The sequence below is a fragment of the Barbus barbus genome, assembly GCF_936440315.1.
Source record: "Barbus barbus genome assembly, chromosome: 24".
Taxonomy (NCBI): Eukaryota; Metazoa; Chordata; class Actinopteri; order Cypriniformes; family Cyprinidae; genus Barbus; species Barbus barbus.
Window position 1 is genome coordinate 25,195,878 of NC_136752.1, and position 14,634 is coordinate 25,210,511.

The following is a 14,634-nucleotide window of genomic DNA, read 5'->3' on the forward strand; positions in this document are numbered from 1 at the left end:
AGGCGGTGTCTCAAAACCTAGCAAGCTGCCTACCTAGATGGTGACTCTGCTTATAAAAGAAGGCTGTTTTGTTAACAGTTAAATCGGCTCTGAAGGTTTGGAAATGGAGCCCAGTGAGTCAGCCGTGTGTTTATGGTGAATATGAATGAGGCTGTCTCAAAAGATGTGCTGTTTTATGTCTGAATGTGCTTTACACACCAATAAGACCAATTTTTTGTTATTTTGTGCTTTGTTTCATAATATAACAGACCTCATTTGCAGGTGTGTAATAATAGAAATAAGTACAGATTTAAAATGACCAGTTCAACAAAGGTGTTATTTCACTCACTTTTGGCATTTCATAAACTATACATATTTTTTGCTTTTAGTACAGTACTGTACATCATGAACCTTTATGATTTTGGCTTCGGTTTTTGGCTTTTTTGCTTTTTACCCCAAATACTACCCTTTTATATATTTTTTTTAACCAGTTAACCACTTATTTAACTTCCATGGAGAAAAAACCCCAACTAAAAATCACTAAACTTAAGTCATTTTTTTTTTTCTAAAAGTTTTCATGATAATGTAATAGATTACACATAATTATGCAATATTTCAAATGTGTTTATATTTACAAATTTCTATTGAATAAAATTATATAGTACCATTGAAATGTTTGGGGTCAGTAATACTTTTAAAGAAACTGCTTATATTTTGTATAAATGTTAATTTGATCAAAAGTGACAGTAAAGACATTTATAATACAAAAGATTATTTCAAATAAATGTTTTTCCTCCAATTTCCATCCATTTAAAAGAATCCTGAAAAAAGAATTGTTTCCACAAAAATATTAAGCAGCACAATAACACTGATAATAATAAGAAATGTTTCTTGGGTATCAAATCAGCAAATAATAATAATTTGTGACCCTGGAGCACAAAACCAGTCTTAAGTTGTTGGGGTATATTTGTAGCAATAGCCAAAAATACATTGTATGGGTCAAAATTATAGATTTTTCTTTGATGCCAAACATCATTAGGATATTAAGTAAAGATCATGTTCCATTAAGATATTTTCTAAATTTCCTACTGTAAGTATATCAAAACTTTTTGATTAGTAATATGCATTGCTAAAAACTTCATTTGGACAACTTTAAAGGCGATTTTCTCAATATTTATTGTATAAATCTCAATTTCGAAAAATGTACCCTTATGACTGGTTTTGTGGTCCAGGGCCACATTTATGAAGGATCATGTGACACTGAAAACTGGACTAAAAATGCTGAAAGTTTTACATTTTAAAATTATTTAAAATGAAAACGGTTATTATAAATTGTAATAATATTTCAGTTTTTATAGTCTTTTGATCAAATAAACGCTGCCTTAGTGAGCATAAGTGTCTTCAAAAACATTCAAATATCTTACCAACCCCAAATTTTGAATGTTACTGTATATTTGATTAAATGCAATTAATCGTTTTATCATTCTATTGATCAGGAAATAGTGGTTAACAGGTGTTTAAGAAAGTGCTGTGGGATATTTGTTGCTATTTATGGTTTTGGGAAAAAAAATTAAATCAAAAGGGTCTTTGGTCCAATTGTATGCTACAGAAACTAAATCTACTTTTAATACACATTTATAAAACAAGTCAACAAAATATTTAAATCTTAAAACCATGGGTATAGAAAATATAGGCATGCAACATACACTTTAGACTCACTGAATGGCAAACGCTGACTTTCGAGGATTGTTTTTACTAGTCTTTGGTATAAACCTAAAAAATTGTTTCACAGACTCCTTGAAAACATTCAGTCCATACACAGATTTTCCTCTGTTTCACCATGGAAGAATCCATCCGTCTTGCATCGCTGTGGCTCTGAGAACTGTGATTGGCTGGTTGACGTACGGGCCCAAGCTCATCGGTTGGGCCTGATTCAGGGTGACAGATGCTGTTGGAAGTTTCTGGGTCGGATCATCATGCTGACCTTCCTCAGAGAGTAATAATCCGAATCTTTCCAGGTGTACCACACGATACCGTCCGGACCAAGAGGGTTCTTCCCCTTCGGCGAGTAGCGGCCACCCTGTCCATCAGGATCACAGAACATCACTTAGAAATAATCAGAGATCCTTTAGCTTCTGATTTGCACTTTTGATTTGAGAAAGACTTGAACACATCTTTTATCATCAGTATGTTTTTCTAAATTAAAATTCATTTTGGTAATTTTGTGTGTCTAGTTGATGTCCTATTTGTCATATGCCATAATGGTATTATTTATCTAGTTACACAAAAATGTCAATGTAATATAATGTAACCAGCTTGCAAAAAACATTTTGTTAAGTAGCAAGAAATTCATATACATGAAATTATATTACAGAGAGGACTTTTGTAGACCCTCGTAACTTTGTTAGGTCAGCATGTTTTGATGTTCAGATCATTTGACCCTCTGAGCTTTGAAAAATTAATTTGATCAAATTTAGAGAGTCATAAAAACTTTTAAAAAGTAGCAAGAAATTAGGTTTTCAAAACACAAAAACAACAAGAATACAAGCCATAAAAAAATTGTACATAAAATAAATGTAAACTGAAATAAAATAATTCAAAGATTAAATGTATTTTATTATATCTAGTTGTCGAGCCAACATTTCTCATTTTTGTTTAGTTTAATGAAGTACTAAAACAACTAAACAAAAATAAATAAATAAAAATGAACAAAAACTATACATAGACACTTTTTTAAAAAGTAAAAAAATTACAAAAACTAACTCGAATTAAAATGAAAACAGAAGATTTGTGACAATTTGTGAAAGATTTTAATTTAATTTATAATTGTAAATGTAATATATATTTTATTTATGCATGAAATTATTATTTTATATAATATTATTCAATTATTCTCCATTTAGCAGAATTTTTTACTACATAAGCAAACCAGGGGTTCAGTGCCTTACTCAAAGACAACAGTAACAACTCACGACTCAACACTTCTGGGCCTTAAACCTACAACCTTTGTGTCTATAACCAACAGGTCACATCTACACACCTTGTAGTAGATGCCATTTAGGTTCGCGTAGAAACACTGGTTGTACCACCAGCCAGCGTGGGAAATCTCGGCACAGATGTTGCCCGTGTCGGGTGTGCTGAAGCTCTGCTTGTCATGGTACCAGCTTAAGGAGTCCTCCACAGTCCCGCTGAAGCCCGACACATGCAGACGGTACTGAGTGCTCTCGTCCTCCACACTGCAAACATGCACACGCACACACACACACACACACACACACACACACACACACACAAAGTGCTGGTTTTCCTCACAAACACAATGCTGATAGTTCATCAAGGGTTTAAACGTGTGTTCAATTACAAGGCCAGATGTTTAATCACTATTAAACATTGTGCATCCGTTTGAAGTCCTTTCAGTCAGTGATGGATGTTCCTCACCTGAAACTCTGATAAACAGCGTGTTTGTGTTTCCCGCTCCAGTCCTCCAGGTCAATACGGAGCGTATAGTCTCCCTGGCTGCTCAGGTCATGGATGTGTTCATTGCCCAGCCAGTATTCGGTGTGCAGGTCTCCAAATCCCTCTTTATACTCCTTCCAGCTGCGGTCAAAGTTCACAGAGCCATCTTGCCTACGCTGGATCACAGACCAGCCGCCACCTGAGACGTACATTATGCATGGGCTCCAATTATGACCATATTTTTAGTAGGAAGGAAATGTAAAAAGAGTATACGTTCAAGCATTCAACAATCAAATCTCTTTTTATGAGTTTAATGCACATGCCAAGTCATTTGGTTTTCATCTTATGACCACTGCAATTATACTTATGGTCAGGAAGTGTTTTGTAGGTCATCAAAATGATATTTGCACATCCTATTTTAAGCCTCAGAAGGTTCCTCATGTGCCCCAACGGTGCTATTTCAGCACAAAACTGAAGTCTTATAGGACATAAAAGAGAAGTAATTTAGATGTTCATTATCAGAGTTTCTTTTGCTACGGTTTTGAAAGTCTCCTATAAATGATATAAAAATAACCCAATGATTCATCCACAACAAATTTCCAGCAAAACATTTCAACAGAGGACAGTAGGCCACAACGATAAGCTTCGTACTTTCACTGACAACATTTTCACTGGCCTCACAAAAAAAAAAAAAAAAAATCATAATTTAAAATAATTTTATTAATATGTTAATTTAAATAGAAAAAAGAACCAATACATAATTACTTATGGTAAAATGGTAGTAAAATTATTTAATCGAAATATCTAATAATTTAATAAATATATATGAACAAATGATTTTTCGCCCCATATTTTGTAGCAGATATAGATAGTTGGATTTCATTCATAAATGATGTGTGTGTGTGTGTGTGTGTGTACACGTTTTTACCTAATACGCATTTATATATTGTATTTAATAATAAATATATGTACCATATGTACGCTCTTATGTGTAGGTTCAGCAATTTCATTTTAACGGCAATGAACAGGTTCTTTTCATTCAGTGAAATAACTGAACATAAATATAGAAAAAAAATTCTCACTTTAGAAGAAAATTTTCTTAGAGGCTTTTTCATCTGAACTCTTCATATATATATTCTTACAGATCATCAAGATCATTAGCTGACCCAAAACACCGGGTCTATCTTTATTGACAGTCATTACTGCACGTGTTGTGTGATTTCTTACCATCTGTGTCCATATCGCAGTAGACTTCCACAGGCATGGCCCCTAGTGAGGGCACCACGGTGTAGATCCCAGAGTGCCGCACTCCGTTATAGTAGATGGAGGCACAGTCGATGGGGCAGTTCCTGACATGCTGCACCTCTGGAGTAAAAACACAAGCAACTATATTAACATAATTAATATAAAAAAGGTTGCCTCGTCAATATAATATATTGAAGAGGTAATAAGTTTGTCTGTCTCATAAACTGTGCTATGATTTGTCACCCTCTGTTGGTTCAGGCCAGTAACTGACAAAAGTTCAATACTAGGTAAAGACTTAAAGGGATAGTGCACCCAAAAATGAAAATTCAGCCATCATTTACTCATTCTCATACCCATTGGTATCTTAATTTGTGTTTCAAAGATTAACCAAAGTCTTATGGGTTTGTAATGTAATTTTGTGAGTAAATGATGAAAGGAACTTTAAATTCTGGGTGAACTGTGCCTTTATTGAACCACAAGATTCACAACATTGAAAGTCATGACAGAAAAGAAAAGCTATGCTTGTGAACTTTATGAGATTAGAAGGGGTGTCCACACACTTTTGGTGGTGTATACTAATATATATATATATATACACACATACATACATACATACATAAATATACACACATGTGTGACCCTGGAGCACAAAAAAAAAAGTCTTAAGTCGCTGGGGTATATTTGTAGCAATAGCCAAAAATACATTGTATGTGTCAAAATTATCCATTTTTCTTTTATGCCAAAAATCATTAGGACATTAAGTAAAGATCATGTTCCATGAAGATATTTAGTAAATTTACTACTGTAAGTATATCAAAACTTTTTGATTAGTAATATGCATTGCCAAGAACTTAATTTGGACAACTTTAAAGGCGATTTTCTCAATATTTATTGTATAAATCTCAATTTCGAAAAATTTACCCTTATGACTGGTTTTGTGGTCCAGGGTCACATTTATGAAAACTGGAGTAAAAATGCTGAAAGTTAGATTTTTTTTGCACCCTCAGATTCCAGATTTTCAAATAGTTGTATCTCTGCCAAATATTGTCATATGCCTAACAAACCATACATCAATGGAAAGCTTATGTATTCAGCTTTCAGATGGTGTATAAATCTAAATTTCGCAAAATTGACTCTTATGACTGGTTTTGTGGTCCATGGTCACATATATATTCTGTTTGGATGCTGGCAAGATGTTGTCTCAACTGGCAAGTCCTGATTTTGCATAATGATTAAAAAAATAATCAAGCAGCTTAGAGATAAAGCTTTTCCAAATTTCCCAGACATGGCTTACCGGGATGCAGGGCTTCCTGTGCACTGAGCATTGGGCTGGTGCGGACTATGTTGATCATGCAGCCCGGGTTACGTCTGACTTTTTCCACCAGCAGGGAGAGGTTCTGAATCTGGGCCTGGAGGTCATAGATCAATGATCCCTGGATGTGCAACAAGGTCGTGGCCTCTGCGTAATGATCCTCCAGCTCATGCAAGCGCTGCTCAATAGATGAATTATTACGGTTCTTCTCTTCACTCTGTGAAAGGCCAAACAGACTAACATCACGACTCCCAATCAAAAAAGTGATGTGAAGAACAATTCCTGTTAGCTTTTGCAAAATGAGACATTCTCAAGTGGCTGCAGTGTATTGTGTGTTTGCGTAAAAGGCCAGGAGAGGGACAGGCAGACAGGATCTGTCCGTGTGAATCATCCCCTCATTTAACAGCATGAAGAGCTTAAGGGTGCGTACTAATGAAGGCACGTGGAGAGCGGGAAGGACTCCGGTGTTAATCTCGTTAACCTCGGGTCAAGGAGACTTTAGGCTGAAAACCGTCAAGCCGAGTTGGACGGAGCGGCAAGGAATTTACAGAAGAGCTAGAAGGGAGCACTTACTGTACAACAAAGCACTAGTGATGGCATCAGATGGTAATAACACATATATATGATTACTGTATACAATAGTATTTAGCGATTATGATATACCATGATATTTATATCATGTACATGTACACTCCAAGGTACAGTACTTTAAATAATACTATAGTACTACCACCCTTACAAAAAAAAAGTACTGTAGTGGTGTCATGCTACACAACATGAGGTGACAATATATGGTATTTTGAAATATACCATGGTACTGAAATTCAAGTACCTGCATTTAAATGGTACTGTTATGGTAAATGTCCAAAATACCATGGTAAAACCAATGTCCAAAACATGGTAGAACCAAGATACCATGTCCAAAACAAATTGGCATATGTAAAATATTACTGCACAGCATGTATGTTACAATGGTACAAAACACTTACACAGTATTATTATTATTAGTATAAATAGTATAGTATTATTAAACCATGGTACTAACATGATAACCATGGTAGTTAAAAAAAACATGGTAGTATCATGGTACATTTCCTAAATGCAAACGAGGTACCATGATACCATGCCCCCCAAAAAACTTGGTATATGTAAAATAGTAGTGTATAGTATGTGTTTCCATGGTACATATCCTTAAACCACAGTATTATTATAACATTTTATGTTCGTCAGGTCAACATACCAAAAATTGTATTATGTAAATGCACAAAAGCCATGGTACTCCCATGGTACTTCATATTATATTCAAAAACAATGGTATGACTATACTATATGTCCAAAACATATCATGGTATATCCATGGTATTTTAATGGTACATGCTCAAAAACATGGTATATGTCAAATTACATCTATATTTCTGTGAAAATAAAGCGATTTGATTGAATAGCGCCAAAACCAACAAAACATAAATAATTACTGCATACAATTTGTCTAACTATCATTATTGATGCATCATTTATAAGGTGCTGGAGAAATGTTAAAATCAGAAGAATAACATTTATAATTATTCTTATTCTACTGAATCGGTACATACCACTGATCTATAATACAACAGTGGTTCATCCTAAACTCTCTATCATAAGTCATGTCAGAAATTCAAATCAGACAACTGAATCGGTTCGTCCTAAACTGTCCTCTCTAGGCATATGTAGCACTGGAATATTCAGTTCAGTTAAGTATATAAGATGTTGAAATTAAAGATGTCATTCTGAAATGCCACATTTAAAAAACTGTTTCATTTAATTGATTTGTTGTGGTATATATATATATATATATATATATATATATATATATATATATACTGTATGTGTGTGTCTATATACTGTATATACATAATAAATATAACCCGCACGGGAGTGAGGTTTAGGGGGATGAGTGTAGCTGACGTAGGCCAGTAAGAGCTGTTGCGTGTAAACCTCACTCCCATGATCTCAAAATGAGGCGCTCTAGCAAGTGCCGGAAACACGGGTTCGAGACCCACTCCATGAGTTGTGGTGGTGCGGATCCGGGGGGTTACACACACACACACACATATATAAACAAAAACTTTTATTTTGGATGCGATTAATCATATATATGTGAAAGTGAAAGTAGTGGCAACTGAGTCAGCATTCATGGAAACAAAGTAAGTCCACAAAATCCACACACCTGTAGTTCTAAGACTTTAACTCGATGACGGTGGTTGCGAAGCTCCTCCTGAAGTTCGGACACTGTCTCTCGTAGGGCCAGAATCTGCTGTTTGCGTTCCTCGTTCTCATGAAGCCAGTATGACACCTCATCCGTACAGCGGAACATGTCCGGGCAGCGCTGGTCATCCAGCTGGGGTAGTGTGGCCATGAGTCGACACATGCCGTCCTCCAGGACCTGATTGCTGTATTCTCCACACTGAGACGTACTGACCTGATGCGTATGCAGTGAGTGCTCATCATCGCTCGCACTTGTTGCCAGAAACACTAAGGCCAGCAAGAGGGGCGAGAGAGGCCTGCCCTCCATGTGATCGCTTCGGCTGACCCCCCTTCCCACCTTGTTGGAAGGACCCTGGGGGAGACGGCCACGGTACAAGCTCTCTGACCTCCAGTCTCAAGTCTTGAGGAGAACTTGTCACACAGGAACACTGTCTAGGTGTTAAAGTCACTGTATTGACTCTGTTTCTGATGCTCGGTTTCTGATGCAATTCACCTAAAAACAAAAACAAAATCATTAAAACATTATTAGGCCAACTTTGACATCATGGCAGCACAGTTACATGATGAATGCAGAAATAATCAATTATTTAGCAGCCACTTTCTTATTCTTTTTCAAACTTTGCTCAAAGATTAATCACAGTGAATCACCACTTCTGGGGCTCAAAGGAATATAACTAAAGCTAAGGATTTTAAGCATTCAATATGCAACCCATACACAGTTATGACGTCACTCGAAAAAGTTTGGCGAGATTGTTCGTGGTCTATGATAATAACTGTAGATCATTTATTTCAATCGCTCGATGGTGTGACAATTCAATGCACTCGTGCCACAGAACTATAGGTCAGCTGTCAAAAAAAACACACTGTACTGAAGATGCTCTCTTGGGTTTAGGCTTAAGGGGAAAATAACATGATTTGTCATAAAACCTCAGTGTGATATTTGAAATAAATCCCACAAATACATCTTTAGGCATGTCCCTGCTCTTATTAGTGGTCAGCCTGGTTGTTCTGATTAAGGCACAGGTTAAGGTGCTTTGGTGGCCCGTGCCACTTTTCTATGTGTTTATGTAGGTTCAAGAACACGGCAGCCTGGAAGAGGATGGGCATGCTGAAAATAGTCAGTGTCATGTTTCAGACAAGAACACCCTTATCTGGGCACATTTATTCAGGAAATACATTAAAACAGCTTGAATGTGCAATGCACCCAACAAAGTATTTGGACACCAAAGTCAGACCTAAAATGTCTGCATTTATTGCATTAGATTACAAATATCAAACTGAAAGCATAATGTAAATACAAAATGATGCTGTGGACAGAGTGAGGTCCATAAAAATGACTTTGTGCGAATGTGTGGTATGGAATAAATTAACTGCACAAAGCCCAGAGCTGAATCTTCCCAAATCACCTATTAGTCCACATTAGTGGCTGACCTCACCTCACGTGTCTCAGACATGTTTTAACTAACGTTTTAATCTAAATCTTTCCTCCGAGACTGGAAGCTGTTAGGAAGGACCATCACCTGTTAATGTCCAAGGTTTTGAAATTAAATGCTCAACAAGCACAGGTGTCCATGTACCATGTAGTGGTGGAATACATAGCCTAAGTCAATTTTTTATTTTTATTTTACCCCTCTAACTTCCTGCTCCTTTTTCATGTTTCATTCTTTAATGTCTTAATTTCCTTTTTTTTTAATGCAAAATTATACACGTTGGAAACAACCCTTTGTTTCAGGCATATATAGTCTGCATGCAAACAAAAGCAACAAAAGCAATGCATTTTCATGTATTCCATCTCTCCTGTCAATCTAGTTCAGCGGGTGAACTCACATGCAGATCAATGCCTTGATCTGACCCATACTTTGCAAACACCTTGAGCAGACCTTTTAATGCTCAAGTATCACGTCTACCAAAGCACCTCGTGTCTCTGATCCAAGCCTAGTGCGCTAGATCCAACAGAGAAATGCTGAATATGCCAAACCACATTACAGAGAGCCTGAGAGCCTCGTGTCCTGCAGCACGAATAAAAGAATAACGCTGAAAATCAGTCATATTGATAAAGCATCCTACGTCTTTGAAGTGACATTTTGATTAGAAGTTTGAATGCAGAGAATACATCTGTTTGTTTGGAAGCCGTTTGATCTACCCCTGACTCCACACCTCATGCATCACATGAGAGATTTCCCAAACTACTTACAAAGCTGTTGACGCACTGCTGATACACTACGTGCAGCGGTAACATTTCCTATTAGATGTCATCAGCAAGTTAGCTCTACAGGGAAACGGTGACAAGGCTTCATCTTTACCTGTTTCAGTGGTCGGAGACGTCCTGTTTGTCTTCTGGGGAAATACAGACGTATGCCGCCATCCTCGCTCGCTCTCTTTCTACACCTTATGTGTTGCAGGATGGCTGATACAGTGGGCATCTTATCTTTGTAATCCTCTATAATTGGATTCCTGATTAGAAGAAAGAGAGACAATCCAGGCGCTCAACTACAGCCACTCAGACTATCCTTACAGTACATGTCGGAAAAATCACACAGTTAATGCACCAAATTATGTTTGTTTCAGAAAAAGCACACTGTATCATTTTGGAGAAAATATCCTTTAAATGATCAACATGATCCAAACTTTGCTGAAAAGGCTATTGTAAGCAATCTATTACATGCTTTCCGTTGTCTAATTGATAGTTTATACTATTTTAGTAAATAAAAGGCCTTTTAAGTATCACTCTGAACCCAAGATAAGCAACCCAGGTTTACTTGATTATCCATAAATCCATGTTTTTAGAAAAATTATGTCAAATTGTCAGGCTTTTGAGGAACATTTATTCGTTCATCTCTCAGTCATCATTGTATTGCATTATATGTTTGGCCCCCACACTAAAAAGCTTTGATTATTAAACTAAGCATTTCAATATCATATTACTAAGAGTTATTATTGGGAGATATAGTGACAACTGATATTTATGTGCATTTTATATAAGCAGTCTGCCATACTATTGGAAAGATCTCATTGATTTACAAGCTGTCAGAATTTCATCCATTCAAAATTTCAAAAATATAAAATTGCATATTTTTGCTCAGTTTGAATAAATAATAATAAAAAAAGGTCAGAGTTTTGCTTTTAAACACAAGATGCTCTTTGGAACATTATCAAATATGTACATACACTCACCTAAAGGATTATTAGGAACACCATACTAATACTGTGTTTGACCCCCTTTTGCCTTCAGAACTGCCTTAATTCTACGTTGCATTGATTCAACAAGGTGCTGAAAGCATTCTTTAGAAATGTTGGCCCATATTGATAGGATAGCTTCTTGCAGTTGATGGAGATTTGTGGGATGCACATCCAGGGCACGAAGCTCCCGTTCTACCACATCCCAAAGATGCTCTATTGGGTTGAGATCTGGTGACTGTGGGGGCCATTTTAGTAAAGTGAACTCATTGTCATGTTCAAGAAACCAATTTGAAATGATTCGAGCTTTGTGACATGGTGCATTATCCTGCTGGAAGTAACCATCAGAGGATGGGTACATGGTGGTCATAAAGGGATGGACATGGTCAGAAACAATGCTCAGGTAGGCCGTGGCATTTAAACGATGCCCAATTGGCACTAAGGGGCCTAAAGTGTGCCCACACCATTACACCACTACCACCAGCCTGCACAGTGGTAACAAGGCATGATGGATCCATGTTCTCATTCTGTTTACGCCAAATTCTGACTCCACCATCTGAATGTCTCAACAGAAATCGAGACTCATCAGACCAGGCAACATTTTTCCAGTCTTCAACCGTCCAATTTTGGTGAGCTCGTGCAAATTGTAGCCTCGTTTTCCTGTTTGTAGTGGAGATGAGTGGTACCCGGTGGGGTCTTCTGCTGTTGTAGCCCATCCGCCTGAAGGTTGTGCGTGTTGTGGCTTCACAAATGCTTTGCTGCATACCTCGGTTGTAACGAGTGGTTATTTCAGTCAAAGTTGCTCTTCTATCAGCTTGAAACAGTCGGCCCATTCTCCTCTGACCTCTAGCATCAACAAGGCATTTTCGTCCACAGGACTGCCGCATACTGGATGTTTTTCCCTTTTCACACCATTCTTTGTAAACCCTAGAAATGGTTGTGCGTGAAAATCCCAGTAACTGAGCAGATTGTGAAATACTCAGACCGGCCCGTCTGGCACCAACAACCATGCCACGCTCAAAATTGCTTAAGTCACCTTTCTTTCCCATTCTGACATTCAGTTTGGAGTTCAGGAGATTGTCTTGACCAGGACCACACCCCTAAATGCATTGAAGCAACTGCCATGTGATTGGTTGATTAGATAATTGCATTAATGAGAAATTGAACAGGTGTTCCTAATAATCCTTTAGGTGAGTGTATATATATATATATATATATATGACAATACTGTTATTTGTAACATTGCTGGACAGAATATTTGAACCAGAAAATGAACATGAATTTCAGAATATTTTAACATTCAGTTCGTCTGGATTTAATGACAATTTGTTTGACACCAACATAAAACACATCATGTTTGTTGTGTTTGTGCGGCCCTCTAGAGGCTGTGCTTCTCCAGAGAGAGAGATGTTTGAGATCCTGTTAACTAATTATTCTGATCTTGTCATGACCCGAGGTGAGCGACTGCTTTTGACAAGAACAAAAATATAATCACTTCAGCATCAGCGCATCAAAGCTACAGTTCAGTTAAAGTGCAACATTTTATCAGTGCAATGCATTCTAAAGGAATCGAACCCAACTTTGCTGTTGCAAGCACCATGCTATACAGTTTCAGCTATGCGCTATAAGAATAAAGTTTCTAAAAGGATTTTTGCAGTGATGCCATAGGCATACAAGAAACATTTTTGGTTTCCCAAAGAACCTTTCGGTGAACAGTTCTTAAAAGAACCATTTTTTTTCCCCCTTTTAATAATCTAAAGACCCTTTTTGCACTATAAAGAATCTTTTGTGGAATGGAAAGATTCCATGGATGTTAAAAACGATTTTTCATGGAACCAGATACCAATAAAGTACATTTATTTTAAAGAGTGTATGAACGGCAAATCATTTCTGCTGTCCTATTGTTGGTTTTTGACCGTTGTCTCCTTTTTAATTCTCTTTTAAACAAAATATCTCTAAATTCAAAGGTCTAAAGCTGAACATAAGCGTTTGAATATTAGAAGCTCTTATATATATATATATATATATATATATATATATTTGTATGTAGTGCTATTTTAGTGTGATTGATAGCTACAATTTTTGTTAATGCTTTTAATGACATTTTATTTATATATTTTCTGTTTTCTTTCTAATTTTATTTTTATTTAAAGTTTCATTCATTTTGTTGTGTATCTTTTCTTTTTTTTTTTTAATGTTTTTTTTTTTTTTTTTTTATAATTTTTTATTTATTAGTTTTAGTTATATTCATACTTCAAGTTAAATAATCATAATCACTTCAACAATCACTCTTTATAATCACTTAGGAGCATATATATATATATATATATATATATATATATATATATATAGGAGTATAGGAGCATCACCAGACCTTGAGCAACTATGATGCTGTTTTTAATCACTTTCAAGTCTCAAGTGGGGGTTTTTTCCTGAATGACTGAGAATTAAAGTCACTCTTTTCTTCTTTTTCAGTGTATTACTGTGAGTAAGAGTGAAAAAAAAGAGTAATTGATTTATCACTAGTTACCACGACAACACAACATTAGCTTTCCTCCATTGTTAGTAATTACATTTGCTGCTGATGAACCTTAGGGCATAAATGGGCTTCATTAAGAAAAGGAGAAACAAAGAGAAGTGAAACTAAGTTAGAATAGTTGTTCAGCTTGAGCTAAGCACTTAAGGTAAAGCACATCTGGTCAGTCTGATCGATTTGCACACCGCTTGTATGTTGTTCCAATTGACGGGGAATATGTGAAATTATGTCATTCCACCTCAATTTCCGGAGTTGATTTTTTAATTTAGTTTCCAGGTGTCTCAAATGACGAGTAACAGAACTGTAGCATCCGATCCATAATCCACCGGCCGCATTCTGTGGATGTTTTAATGCGTCAAAAACAGAGGTGTGAAGATGACCAAAAAGTACAAACGGTTTGTTTTTTTATTAGTAATTTCCCCAACGCATACACCCCCTCCCCACCTCAGCAGAGACCCACCTGATCATCTTCCAGCCTTGAGGGGTTGCCATGCACCTGTGAGTATATAAGAGAGCAGAGCTCATTCAGAAAATAAGAGAACGAGAGAGAGATCCAGTCACACACGCCAGGGAAAAAAAGTGAAAACCAAGCACAGTGGAGGTGAGATTGATAAGAGCTGGAGACCCAAAGAAGAGTCAAAAGAGGAGATTCAGAACCACAGAACTCATCTATAAATTCAGAAAG

The 14,634-nt window shown here is 36.5% G+C and overlaps 1 protein-coding gene across 2 annotated transcripts; it reads right to left on the bottom strand.

Annotated features, from left to right (window-relative positions):
• Nucleotides 1-10,650, bottom strand: LOC306844341 (angiopoietin-related protein 7-like). 2 transcript variants are annotated; one of them, XR_013781908.1, is made up of 8 exons: nt 10,540-10,650; nt 8,199-8,729; nt 5,975-6,209; nt 4,663-4,800; nt 3,418-3,634; nt 3,020-3,215; nt 1,241-2,059; nt 299-908 (listed from the first exon to the last, which is right to left on the bottom strand). XR_013781908.1 is itself a non-coding variant. In XM_079376392.1 (7 exons), the coding sequence occupies exons 2-7, from the start codon at nt 8,541-8,543 to the stop codon at nt 1,913-1,915; spliced, it is 1,278 nt and encodes a 425-aa protein (XP_079232518.1). In that variant the 5' UTR covers nt 8,544-8,729; nt 10,540-10,650; the 3' UTR covers nt 1-1,912. The 2 variants fall into 2 exon arrangements, 1 of the variants encoding a protein (XP_079232518.1); XM_079376392.1 differs by having other exon boundaries at nt 1-2,059.
• Nucleotides 10,651-14,634: the final 3,984 nt, after the last annotated feature.